The sequence below is a fragment of the Argiope bruennichi genome, chromosome X2 (assembly GCF_947563725.1).
Source record: "Argiope bruennichi chromosome X2, qqArgBrue1.1, whole genome shotgun sequence".
In the NCBI taxonomy this organism is placed as follows: domain Eukaryota; kingdom Metazoa; phylum Arthropoda; class Arachnida; order Araneae; family Araneidae; genus Argiope; species Argiope bruennichi.
In genome coordinates this window covers 104,294,168-104,307,913 of record NC_079163.1, presented here as the reverse complement: position 1 = coordinate 104,307,913, position 13,746 = coordinate 104,294,168, and the positions used below count along the sequence as shown (strand labels likewise).

Here is a 13,746-nt window from a genome sequence, read left to right as displayed (position 1 = left end):
TTAACTACTCATATAGGAAACAACAACAACAACAACAAAAAAAAAAAAGCATTTCGATATTATTTTAAAAAAGAGATAAGAGAATTGCGTCAAATAACTCATTTAACTATTTGATGTATATATAACAGCAAAAGATATCAATAAAAAATGCATAACATTTTTGCAGCTTGCATTTTCATAAACTTGCATATTACCAAAATATTAAAAGAAAAACGGATAAAAAAATATAATGGATTTTTTTTTTATCTATTAAAAATTCAAAACTAGAATAGATGGATTTGATTTGATCGGAAAATTCTTTCGAATGTTTTTGTTATCACTCAAAATTCAATTTGAATTTTCATTAGAACATCAAAATTTAAAAGTCATATTAAATTATCACATATGATGGTGATTTGAGCACATTTTTAAAAAATTCTACGGCACCTGAAACATTTCCTTAGAAAATAATCATTCTACGTAGAAATTTCGATTTTTGTTTTCCTTCTCTATCAATAAAAAAATAAAGCTTAACAAGGTAATAAAACTTTTTTTTCGTTTCAATGTCGGTGCAAGAAATGTGTAAAAATAAGAAGCCTATTTCATTAATTTATAAATTCATAATAAAAAGTGCGCATTTGTATTAAATGCAAAGAGAATTAGCTTTTCAGGATTTTTTTTTTTTTTTCATTTCATTTATGCAAATATACGTAAGAAAATTTTAATTATTATTCTTTCTGTCTAGAAGTAAATTAATTCGTAAAAATTACTTTAAACAAAATATCCTATTTTGAAACCATACGATTCCTTTTAAATCAAAGAATAGGACAAACTGACTCTTTGAACTTAAAATGTTCGAGAAACATAAATGACTTATATAAACAGTATAAATTATGAAAATCAAAATATCCCATTATTCAAAGAATTTCAAAGAAAGAAAATTGGAAGTGTCTTTCTCTTCATCTCGCTTTTATCTACACACTTTTCAAATTATTTATTATTAACTAATTTGATCCGTCATTCTTTTGCAAATAAGAAAAAGTATGCAAAAAACGATATCATTAACATAAACGATAAACATTGAAGTTAATATAGATAAAGGCTGATTACAATTAACAATCCTGGTAAAAGCTTTTATCAAACAATTGCTATTCGTCATTAGAATTGAGGATATAATCAGACAGGAAGCGGGGAAAAAAAAGTTTAACAACATCCTGATCAGGAGGAATCTATTTAATAACAAGTTAAATCGACGAAATGGAAGTTCCTTTAGACATGTGCAATTAGAAGTGGAAAATAATAGTCACTTAGTAACCCGTCATTACATTGATCATTTTGTTTTGCCCTCCAAAGATTTTGCGGTTTGTCGATAACACAAGAAACCTTTAATAAAAACCACCTCATCATTTTTATTTTCATAAAATATAAACCGGAAAATTTCCACAAATGATTTTCTTGTTTTCGCAATTAACTTCAAGATATGAAAGACCCAGCAAATGAAATCAAAATGAAAGCCTAATATATTCACAATTAAATCGTTCTACTACTCATTAGTTATCCCTACACGCCAGTTTAGTCATTTATTTATTTGTATTTTTTTTAGTTGCTAAACCATTTCAATATTTATGTAGCAAATTAAACGCAGTAGTTAATCTTGTCTCATCGACAATTGCCCTGGAGTCGAAATCGTTTTAGAGAAAATGCATCATTGTATATTTATACAATTTGATATAAAAAATTAAAATCCTTTTCAGCCAAATCCACATTTTTATTTTTTTACTTTAATTAGAAGACAATTTTTCACAAGAAAAAAACTATTTTATATACCATAACAAAATAAAAATATTCAATCAATATTGTTTAATAATAACGTCAAATACAGAAAAAAAATATATACTTTTGGCTAATAGATTAATTAACCTGATGACAATTAATCTACAAAAGTAATAAAACAAATGAAAATCCTCCAATAATAAACAACTAAAATATTTAAAGAAATAACAATTTCACTGTAAAACTGAACCAATGAGGCAATTTAAAGATAATACTGGGGTACAGAGATCTGTAATAACATTGGAATCTTTGTTTGAAAACGACAAATATTTTTCTAACTTTCGTGTCGGGAGAATGAAGAAGTGCTTTTCTAAAATCAGCTCCATTATGTAACCATAAAAAGAAAAATAATAATAGAAATATCCAAAACTGCGCGCGGGGGAAAAAAAAAGTAAATTGCGTGATAAAAACGCATGACTGTCTTTTCCAATGTTACAAAATTCAAAATTGAAGGAAAAAGAACAAGATGTTCACCGATTGAAGCGAGCCGAACGAGCAACGTGAGAGAATTGATCTGCCGCTTCCATAAGCACTGATGTAGAATAAGTCGGAAATTTTACGGATCGACGAATCAAGTAAAGCAACAAACACAAATATACCAAAATATAACAGGGTTGACTTCTTCAATACACAAAACATGGAATGCACGAACCAGACATATTTTTGAGCTTCAGGAAATTTGGGAAACAGCAAATAGGACAATTTAGAACTTTAATGCCCATACACACGTTCGAGGAAAACAAGCTTCAAAAAAACATTGTTAATACCATCATCCGTTCGAAATAAAACCACGTAACATCACTAAACAAACTACCTCAACGAATAAATGTTATTGTATTTTAGTTTATTAACAGAAAAGGATTCATTCAAAATAATAAATAGTATCAAATGTTTAAACAGAAGGAATTTTTAGAGAACTCAGTAGATAAAAATTACTCGCTAAAAACGAAAACAGCAATTGTTTCAAAGATAACCACATTATGGATATTAACGTCTTTTAATATTTAGGTGCTTTACTAAATGCTTAAATCAATGACTCACTAGCAGTTGCAATCGGAACAATATATTTTTCAATGACAATGAAACTATTGAATTGTCATTGTACACTCAATTTCTACATTTCATTAAATTTTACCAAAATTCGATTCACATATTAAGTGTTGCTGATCATTATTTAAAAATATATATATTCAGCTATTTTATTTCTTTACTTTATTTCATTGCTGTTAAAGGAATTTGATCCATAAAATTGCCTGAATCACAACTTTCCACAATAATAACCACAATTCTCGATTTAAGCAGATTAGAAAAATTACACGCTTTGAAAGAGCGAAAATAACCAAATTATTTACATAAATGATGAAAAGAATCAATTCACTATGTTATTTTATTTGCAGTTTCGTTTTGTGTTTCCAGAAAATTATCTGTTTCATTATACGGCGAATTTGAAATCAATGTTTTTAATGATCTTCGCATGCATTAACTGTTGACAAATCAATATTAAAGTAATTATAGTGAGAACTGTCAATTTTATTCAGTTGAAGTAGCACATGGTTGAAACTGACTCAAATTGTAACTGTTCTTGAAAAGAGTGAAGAATTCAGCAGCTTAATTAACAGTATCGCGCTAAATTTTCTTTCAAATTAAATCTAATGAATGATAAATACAACATTACTATTTCAAACATTATTCCAAAAATATTTAGACAATATTTCCAGTTTTCTTTTGATGCAAGGCAAATAATACTTTTGAAGCCAATTTAGATTTGTGATCGAGATTATATACAGTAGACTCCCGATTATCCGCGGGCGGATTATCCGCGGAGCGGATTATCCGCGCCTGCCGCACTAAGTGTTTGTTTTTGCTTCCAAGCAAAGAGAAAATGCTTCCAAAGCAAGAAGCAAACACAAATGACTGATTTCTTCAAAAAGGTGTAGTTTTACAGTTATGCTTTTGTAATTACATAATATATTATAGTATTAAAATAGTACATATGTATTAATTTTTCTGTGTATCCTTGACGCCTCTCGTAAGTACAAAGCACTTTTCTATTTTCATTAACAAAATGCATTTTAGGTTAGTTTTGAGTGATATACTAAAATATTAAGCGTTAGTGAAACATTTCCTGCTGTTTATTTTACGTTTTAATGTACATAAAACGATTTTTCAAAGTTGGAATGACTGTTTTCTCTTTTGTTATACCCGTTTTTAGCTTTTTTTGGATTATCCGCGATTTTTGTTATCCGCGGCTGCCGCGCCACCCAATTCCGCGGATAATCGGGAGTGTACTGTACTCTACTCTGCATAAGGAAAAAGCCGAAGGGGGGGGGGATCGTTAATGTATTCTGTAAACCAAACAGATTATCTCAAACAAAACCGAGATTAATTTTGAAATTCAAATGAATCAATCTTAATGCTTTTAAATAAATACTGCATTTTGATTTTTTTTAAATAACCTAGTTTTATTTTTAATTTCATTAAAAGATGCACGTTCTGCTTTGAAATTATATTTAAATATAGTTTCTATTATAAGGAATATTCAGAAATATATGTTTTAAAAAGTGTAAACAACAATAGCAACTTTGTTCAAGGGACGTATACATGTTACTAATAAAAATTAAAAAGCCAAAAATACATCATTTAAATGACTTAAAAAATAGTTTGGATTTCCTTTTTAGCAAGATATCCCACCAAATTAAACGATTTCGAAAATAAAAATTGTAAAAATTAATTAAAAATTTAGTTGAGGGATTCGAAATACTTTTAAAAAAAATTATTTATTATTTTACAATTACTTTAAAATGCGACATCAAAAAAATATTATCAATATTATTTTTCGCTCTATTTATGTTTGCTTTTTATAAGCCACTTCACAAGAGAAACATATCCTTTTTAAAAAGAGGACCAAAAGTAAATTTATATTCTGCTTTCGTTCATCCGAGCAGCATACGAGTTCAGAAAGAGAAATAAGAATCTGCATCAGTTAGAACTACTTGTCACATAATGATAACCAGAAATGCACGAAAACGTGCGGTAAATATTAGGTGGTTTGCTTACACGAAGTAGCACAGTTCAAATCGGCTTTTGCGCTTACCATCAAACATATTAAGTTGGGGTTTCGAAACCAAAAATTATATAAATTCAATATCCTTTACAATGCAAAGCATTTTAAATGCAAAGCAATAAATGCAAAAGTAATAAATAAAAAAATGTTACACATTTATCAGAATTTAATAAAATAAAAAAAATCAGTTGATAATTTTCAAAATAGATAATTAAAAAAAAACATTTCATATTTAAAAATCACAGTAGATCATTTCTGGTTTAAAAAAGAAACGCTTACAATTTCTCGATTACAGAAATTTAAGTACTCGAGACAAGAATCCTTTTCAAAGAAAAAAAATACCAAAATCACATTGGCAAAAACGAACTAAAATCATCTTTTGAAAAAAATTATTACATAAATAAGGATGAAGAGACTATCACTGATTATAAAAAATTAAAAAAATAATGGATCAATTTTAAAACGTAAACAAACGCAATGCAATAAATTGTACAATTCTAAACTACGGCGTGCGGGGAAAAGTCCTATTTCCATCCCTCAAAATGATTAACTTCCATTATCGTTTTCCAGAAATGAAAAAACCTAGCTTCCAATGAAGTTGAAGCACAAAGAAACATGAAATCCAGCACTTGAACTAGGAGGTCAGGCAGGTGCAAAAATCTAACCGAAGGCTAAACATGAAGAAAAACTGCAACAAAAGGAAAATTGTTCTACCCATCAACAAGGACTTTCTTTCATCCTAGAAAACATTATCTAATTGCAACAAGTGGTCTCTAGAAATAGATTCGGCGTTTTACATGTAATAAGATTGTAAATGACTAGGTTTTATTTTAATGTTTCCAACCAATTTTACGTATTTTTTCCCCTCAGGCGGATGTAAGGCTAAAGCTTTACACATGAAAATGACGAGTAAAGAATATTTCTGAAAGATCTGAGGAAAAACAATGAAAAATTACTCACGCTAAGCAGTTGCAAATGCGCAGTAAAAAATTTGCTATAAAAATAAGTAAAATTTAAATTCACTATTTAAAAAAATTTCGCAAACAAATATTGGTGATATTTAAATCACTTGTCACTAATTATGGTTTCAATTCTCAAAAAATTCGAAAATTATTAATTTAGATTCTTTTTGGAAATTAATCGATGGATCTATAATACTTTTTTCTTTTTTGCAACTAAGCAAAGATAAATTATAAATAGCTCAAATATACAGGCCAACTGAAATATTTTAAACGCGAATTTAATGATTTTCGAATGTACATTCGCTTGTCAAAAACCGAGAAAATTCGGAAATTTAAACAATTTTGAAGAGTAAACAAACACGGACATAAATATAAATCCTATTTATAACACCGCAATGATCTTAAGAGATTAAGCAAAGCTGGACTTTTAAGGACACAAATCAAGTGGCATGTTAAAGGAAAGCTAGAAACAGTTTGTCACGATTATGATAAAAAGCGTTAAAATAAATTAGTGACTTTTATTTTCACAAAATTTCGGAAAATTTAAAACTTATTAGATTTTTGCTGCTAGAAGGATTTTGGAAGAACTATTAAAACAAAAATAATGATTCTAAAAGAATGCAATGAGTAGGAACCTAATCTGTTAATTATAATGAAAAAGTTAAACAACAAGTAAAAATAATAATAAGCCGCTTAAAAAATCAATGGAATCTACCAAATTATATAATGATGCTAAAAAATCAATGAGGACAATCAATTAGTAACATCTAAATCAAATTTTATCACAGAAATTATGTTCAAATAGTTAATTGAGATCGATCATTATCAGTTTTATTTTCAAATGGGATACAAATCTACACAAAAACTACTATTCAAAGAAGTATCTTATAGTGAATTTTTGACTTAGAAAATTCTAAATTTAAATCCAAAATTTTCAAACATAGTAAAACATGTAAATTAAACCGAATATGTAGAGTTAAAATAATAAATTAAAATGTAAAAAAAAATGCATTAGAACAACTAAATAATTTTTCATAAAAGACTTTCGTTTTTTCGAAAAGACAGTTCTATTAAAGTAATATTCTTAGATTATGCAATCAGATTTAGAACATCAATAAATGGTGGAGGCTAAATATATAAACATCAGTAACTTAATCAATTATTAAATTGTTTGTTTGTATTGTTTGGATAATAAAATAGTTTTTGTTTCTTAAACTTTTAAAAACTATCAAACAAAAATGAGAATTATGTCCGAAAAAATATTTAATAAAGGGGTTAATCTTGAAATCAAACAAAACGGTAACACTTGATCTTGTTTATATTCTCCAAGGGTATAAAAATAGACAAATAAATAAAAATAAACAGAATATGTTTTACTAATTTCATTTCTTACAATTCTCTAATCTTAACATGTTCATTTTAATTACAATTCGAATTTATTGTTAATATGGATTAAAAAGTAACTAAATAAAAAAAATTGAAGAAACGGGTCTTGTTTTCCTCTCTCTCGATTTATTTTTACTATTATTATTATTAATTTATTTCTCTGATAAAATAATTTAAAGGTTCTATTAAACGTTTTAGAGTGATCATCAACAAATACAAAAGAAAAAAATCGAACACCAAAAGTTTTCCCGCTTTTTTTGTCAAGCCCGCTGATCAACATTCTAACAGCGAGAAAAAAAAAATTACTTCAAAGAACAAGAAAAGATCGTGTAAAAGACAACCAGAAATCCGCAAACGACAAAATATAAATGAGGGGGGATACTTACACAAATCTCCTTCTTTTGTTGTGGGGGGAAGCAGATCCAGGTAATTGTGTGGGGGTGGGTGCCACCCCCGTCATGCCCCCAACGCTAGGCATGGTCCCTACCGTAGGGGCGATATACGATGTAGGGGGCGTATAATGCGGGGGGCCCGCGTAAGCAAACATGGCTGTTTTCAGAAGCACCGGGTCCTAATACACAGCACTAACATAGCCCTGACACACGTGATGATCTATCCACTGGACACTTAGCAAAAATCCAAATAGTATTCATCAAAATAAAAGCGGATCGTAGAAACACAACCGCTCGGAGTTAACGCCAACCCACCGAATGACTAGGAAAGGAGAAGGCAGACGTCTACCACCGCAACACGGCGCCGTTTTCGCAGGGACCAGTCACAAAGTGCATTTAATTTGAACGATAGGTTTAATTCCTGTTATGAGCCTCTTAGTAAACAAAATGAATGTAGCTGTAAACTTCAAAATGCTAATGAATCTGCCCCCCCCCAACCGGATGCACTCGACATTTAAAAATACTCTTACAATTCATTCTAAAAATTTTAAATAAAAATAATAAAATATTTTTTATTATTATTATATGAATTGAATGGAAAGAAAGAAAACTGCGATAGAATATTCAATCAAATAACTTTTCTTTCCCTTTAAACGGCACTTTTTTCCCCATTTCCGCGACTTTTTAAAAGTTCTTTTTAATTCAAACCGCAGTTTCTAAAAATAGCAGAGGAATAGATGCAGCAAAACAGTATATTGAATTTTATACTGTTTTGTTCCGTCTATTATCCTGTCGATTAATAAAATTATATTTATTAAATATAATTTTCCTTAACTGGAGAAAATAAAAATATCATTTAAAAATCTCTCATTTCGTTTTCTAATACCACGCAGTTTTATAATATACTTTAATCGCTTACTATACAAAAATAGAAATAATTTAATACAACAATAGAATTAAAATATGGCATCTCTGTTTTTCTCTCTCTCTCTCTCTCTTTAACATTTGATTAAACCTTAAAGTGATGCAATATATACAAATTTATTATTTCAAAAATTTTGTGGAAATAAAGGTCTCATTTTGAAACCAAGCAATGCTTTGTTGCTGTAGGACTTTAAAATTAAAATTTTAAGCAAAATTACAATTTTACCAAAATTACAATTTCAGAGCATTTGAATAATTGAATCATATCTTCTAAAATCTTAATTTTCAAAAAGAAAATAAGTTCCAATAAAACAAATAGTTACTGATTCATAAATTTTTTTCAAATGACCACAATTAATCTAATCACAACTTTAAAAAGAAAGAAAAAAAAACGAATGTATTAATAAAATTTCTATAAACTAGGAGGGATGCAAAATTAATCTACACTGAATTTTTGATTTCGGTTTTCTTTGGTGAATGAGATGCTACACATTTCTTGGTATCATCATTCAATTATGCTTTATTTTATAGCTTTATCGCGTTTCACTGTCAGTGGGTTAACCACCACCTCTTATATGTTACTCTTGAGTCGCAAAACTCAATAAAATTAAATTATTAAATCAGCGTGAAAATTAATGCGCTACAAAGGATATCTAAAGGCAAAGCAAGTATGGCAATTAAAAGTTTATTGTAAAGTTACATGCATTAAAAAAAAAAGAAAGAAAGAACAAATGTCTCTAGTATTTTTGAGGCCGAAAAAATTTAGAAAAGAAATGGAGTTTTCTCTTCTCGGCTAAATGTGTTTTACTTTGATCTATTTTATTTTATCTAATAATTTTATCATAATTTCATTTCAGAAAGCTGTTTCTTATTAATATCTACGTCCAGATAATAATAAAAAATAAAGAGATATTAATACGAACTACGCTGCTTTAAACAGAAAAGGAGGGGGGGGGGAAAGGGGGGGGGAGGTTGCAATTTAGAAACTCTCCATACTAAATATATCTATATTATTGGAAAGCATTTTCTCAAAATTTAGTAATTAATAACTCACAAATAAAATAACACAGCAGCACAAAGTTCAGTTAAAAACGAGACAAATCTGAATTTTTCTAAAAGATATCACCGAAACATTACATCAGAGAACACAGGTCACTCATCCTATTTATCTACAGCATTCTCATTAAAAGAGCAGGGAACAAGTTCCTTATCAATAAGAACAGCTGTGTTATTTGCAAAGATAGACCCTCCTTGTGATCGAAAACAAGACACCTAAAGATAAGTGAATCACAGGATTTTCTAAGAAACCGAAAGAACGAAAAATCAACTTTGATACCAAGAGTTCAAAAAACTTTCCAGAATAGATGAAATATCCGAAAAACCAGATATGAATACCAATGATCAGAATCAGAATTCATTTCAGTAATGATAACAAGAATGTATCCACGATATCGTCAATGTTTGCAAATATTTAAAAACATAAAATAAACTCGATAACCTGAAATGCATAAAAGATTTTTTTTAATTTAATTTTACTTGACAACTGTCTACTTTGAAGTGGGACAAGAACCAGTGGGATAAAACCTCGCAAATCAAAACCGCTGTCAAATAAAAAGCATGGAATCCAACGAGTTCACGTCACTCCGTTACGAAGTTGCTTCAGTTATTTTATTAAAATGTTATTTTTTAATTCATTAAATTAATTATCTGATTTAAAGTTGTATTATCAACTTGTGGTTCCGTCAGATTCGTTTTGAGTCATAATCAAATGAGAACGCTGCATTTCAATTGACAACCAATATTCACATCATAAATATGAGGATTTTCAGTGGAACCGTCAACCGAATGATAGAACTTTCGATTTCAATTATTACAAGCATCATATTTATGATGTTTGTAAGTAGCGGCTCTTTTCGGAGCTAAATATTCGCTATTTGCAGAATTCACCTATCTGCAGTTTGCTAGTTGCAATATGTTTCATATTTGCTAAATACCTTAATATTCATTAGAGACACATATTTATTACTACAGTAATATAAATTCATTGAATAAAATGCTAGGACAACATCAAGCGTAACACATATAATATAGCAAAATTCTAATTTATACTAAGAGATACTGTTCCCATTGATATCAAAACATTTATAACTATAAACATTATTAGCGAATCGATTTTAAGGAATTCAAAACTAAGGAAGATTAAAGTGCTAAGTTTCAGGTGTTAAATTACTGAAAAAATATTGATAATAACTCAGGAATAAATAACTAAAGTCCCCGGACACAAACATAGACTTAAAACCAAAAAAAAAAGCTGAATATGGTAAAATAACGAACTGTACCACATAAATACCGAGAAATAAAATAAGCACCGTTAATTGAACAATAAAATGAATAAATTTACACAAAAAGTACGTGAGATATCAAAAAATATTGTAGAATTATTACATAAAAAAAATTAACCGATCTCAAGAATGATAAAATTCGATTCCAAAAGAGTTGAAATCCGCGTAGCGAGGAAATGAGTCATGTCTGAATTTGTGTCGATTTAAAATTAACAGTAGGGGGTAAAAATACGCTTGAGTATCATCATACGCCAGTTAAACAACCTTAAAAAGGATACTAATGCAATAGCTAATATATTTCAAGAATAATTAATTTTATATATCAAAAATCTATACTTTGTGTAATGAATTTTTTTTATTATCCTAAACGCGTTGAAACGTGCATGGCATCGCCAACTGATGGCGCGGTCTCTCGTGGTCTCTTAAGTACTATCAATTAAAAGTTAACCACTTGCTCTGGAAAGACATGCCACACACATCGAAAAGCTTTTGTCACAAAATCACCAATGACGTATTGTACACGTCAGCAGGCAATTATCAAGAATTAAAAATGATATTCGCGACCCGTCGATTGAGATTGTTGAGAAGATTGTCGATTGAGAAAGAAAAAAAAAAAAAAAAAAATGAAACATTGATTTGGTTTCCAACATACTGAAATAAATACCCCCCCCCCCATCCCTTCAATTTTTTTAGGGGGGATATTTATTTCAGTTTTTCTTTTTGAAAAACTACAGAATTGAATATTTGATTTACAAGACAACAATATTTGTTTTTCAAAACACTATCTTTGATTCTCAATGGTTATGGTACAAGGAACTAAGAAGGAATAAATTGACGAGTTTTACTAGTGATGTATGAAAAAAAATAAACAAATGAATGAACACAATTTTGACAAGCAAGATTACTGAAATCTTTGAGACAGCAATTAAAAAAAAAACTAAGTAACTGAAAATGCTCTTAATTAAAAAAAAATGAAAACATCTTTAAAGATTGGTTAAATATTTTAGGTGTAAAAAATTATATATTTAAGCACCTTTTTGATTTTTGAAATTTGACTGCAACGACGCGTAAAGTTTGATTGGATAAAATCTATAGCTATCAAAGCGAATCGCATCAAACTCCTCCAAAATAATCCACAGCGACACGAAAACCGAAAAGCGCGTCTTGAATCCCTCTGTGACAATGGTCTCTTTACAAATTGAGATTTTCACTTAAAACGGAGCGAGAAAAATTACAGAAAGCAATTTGTAGCTAACCCCCATTTTATGTGATGGTCCCTTACCTGGCGGTTGGTGAAGCTCCGCCTTTTAAGGCAGAGATCTAGCCAATAAGGCGGGTCGAATCGGTGGCGAGGCGGGAAAACACGAGGCCAGGTAGGGAGGGAACCTGTTCCAAAAGCGAAGAATGGAAGGCCAAGGACGTCGCTGGCTTTTGCCGTGGACTGACCACTTGCATTTTTAAGTTCCATTTAGCCACTGAAAGGAATAGATTTTCTTTCCGCAGTGCATGCCTCTGCTTATAACCACGTGCTGCTTCTAACTCATTAATGATTATAAGTTGACATTCACTGCCCATAATATTGTAAAAGCAAGCCGATTTTAAGATAATAAGAATGTCATATTTAAATCCTATTTCTATGTTAAAATGGAAAAGAGACACTAAAAACTTCTGTCAACAGATCAGATTTAAAAATGAATATTTTTCCCATCTTACGTTAGTTCAAAAAATAGGTGTGTAGCGTAAAAAATTTTAGTTAAAATATAATCTATTCAACTAATTAAAGATTTCTTAAAATCTGATAAATGGATTATTATTAGATTTCAAAGAAACTGAATTTTATTATTATTTAAAAAAAAAAAAGACTAAAGGAAAGGTTCAATTTTGAACTCGTATTCAAAATTGAACCTTTCATTACTAAAAATTGAATGCATTTTTATGCATTACTAACAATTGAATCTTAATTATTTTAAGCCATAACATTGTTAGCACTTTTTAAAAACAAAATATGCAATTAATCTAAGACAATAAATAAATACTTAATGACATAGTAAAATTTAGAGTCTTATAACAATAATTAGAGAAATTTTATTTCACTTCCATTAATTAATAAAACTGTTTTAATTAAAAATATTTTTCGATTTTTTTTTTGACAGAAATTCTAAAAATGAGTTTTAATTTTTAAGATAAATAATTACATGGGAATTATATAATGACAAAACCGGGCCCAGCAGTGGAAAATAATGAATAGGATTAGAAATTATTTTATAAAATTAATATATTCTAAACATTATATTGTTATCCTCAATCTAAAAATAAAAGAAAAATTATCTTTATCCAAAAATACATCAAGCAAATTAATTTCCAATTTTTAATTTGTTGTATTACCCTTCAATTCATTAAGAAACCTTATAATTTGAAACGCAGTTTTAGTTTAATTTAATGCATAATTTTTAAGCTACGCAAGGCCATTTTGGTATGGGTATCGCAATTTTTAACCGAAGTCGAATGACAAAGACGACAGCTAAGTCAGCTGCCCTCTTCTGCTCCTTTCCAACAACACACCGAGGGAAGGAGGTTTAAAAAGTTTTATAACTGAGTACAGAAGGGGGGAAAATAGAGTACGTTTTTCACTGAAAAGTTTAGTTTACTAATATTAACACTTCGTTTCGAAGCAACACTCCGGGTGTCGACAGAAGAATCACGTGATTTTGAATTGTGATTAGAGGACGAGGATGTCACCTGAATCCTTATACCCATTCTACAAACTTTTACTTCATACCAGCGGAAAAACGTTTGACACCAACAAAACGTTTACACAGTTGTGCTACGGTGAAATCGGGTTATGAACTTAGAACTCTCCAGAT

General features: G+C 29.3%; 1 protein-coding gene across 5 annotated transcripts in view; it reads right to left on the bottom strand.

Annotated features, from left to right (window-relative positions):
• LOC129959991 (aryl hydrocarbon receptor nuclear translocator homolog) overlaps positions 1–13,746 on the bottom strand; it is a 121,405-nt gene that overhangs the window by 75,078 nt on the left and 32,581 nt on the right. For 3 of the 5 annotated variants that reach the window (XM_056072956.1, XM_056072958.1, XM_056072959.1), the window contains exon 1: positions 7,611–7,926. The exons of the other annotated variants lie outside the window; for them this stretch is intronic. In XM_056072956.1, the coding sequence (XP_055928931.1) occupies positions 7,611–7,771 (161 nt within the window). In that variant the 5' untranslated portion in view covers positions 7,772–7,926. Of the gene's footprint in view, positions 1–7,610; positions 7,927–13,746 lie in introns of those variants that run through there. 5 annotated transcript variants of the gene reach the window in all.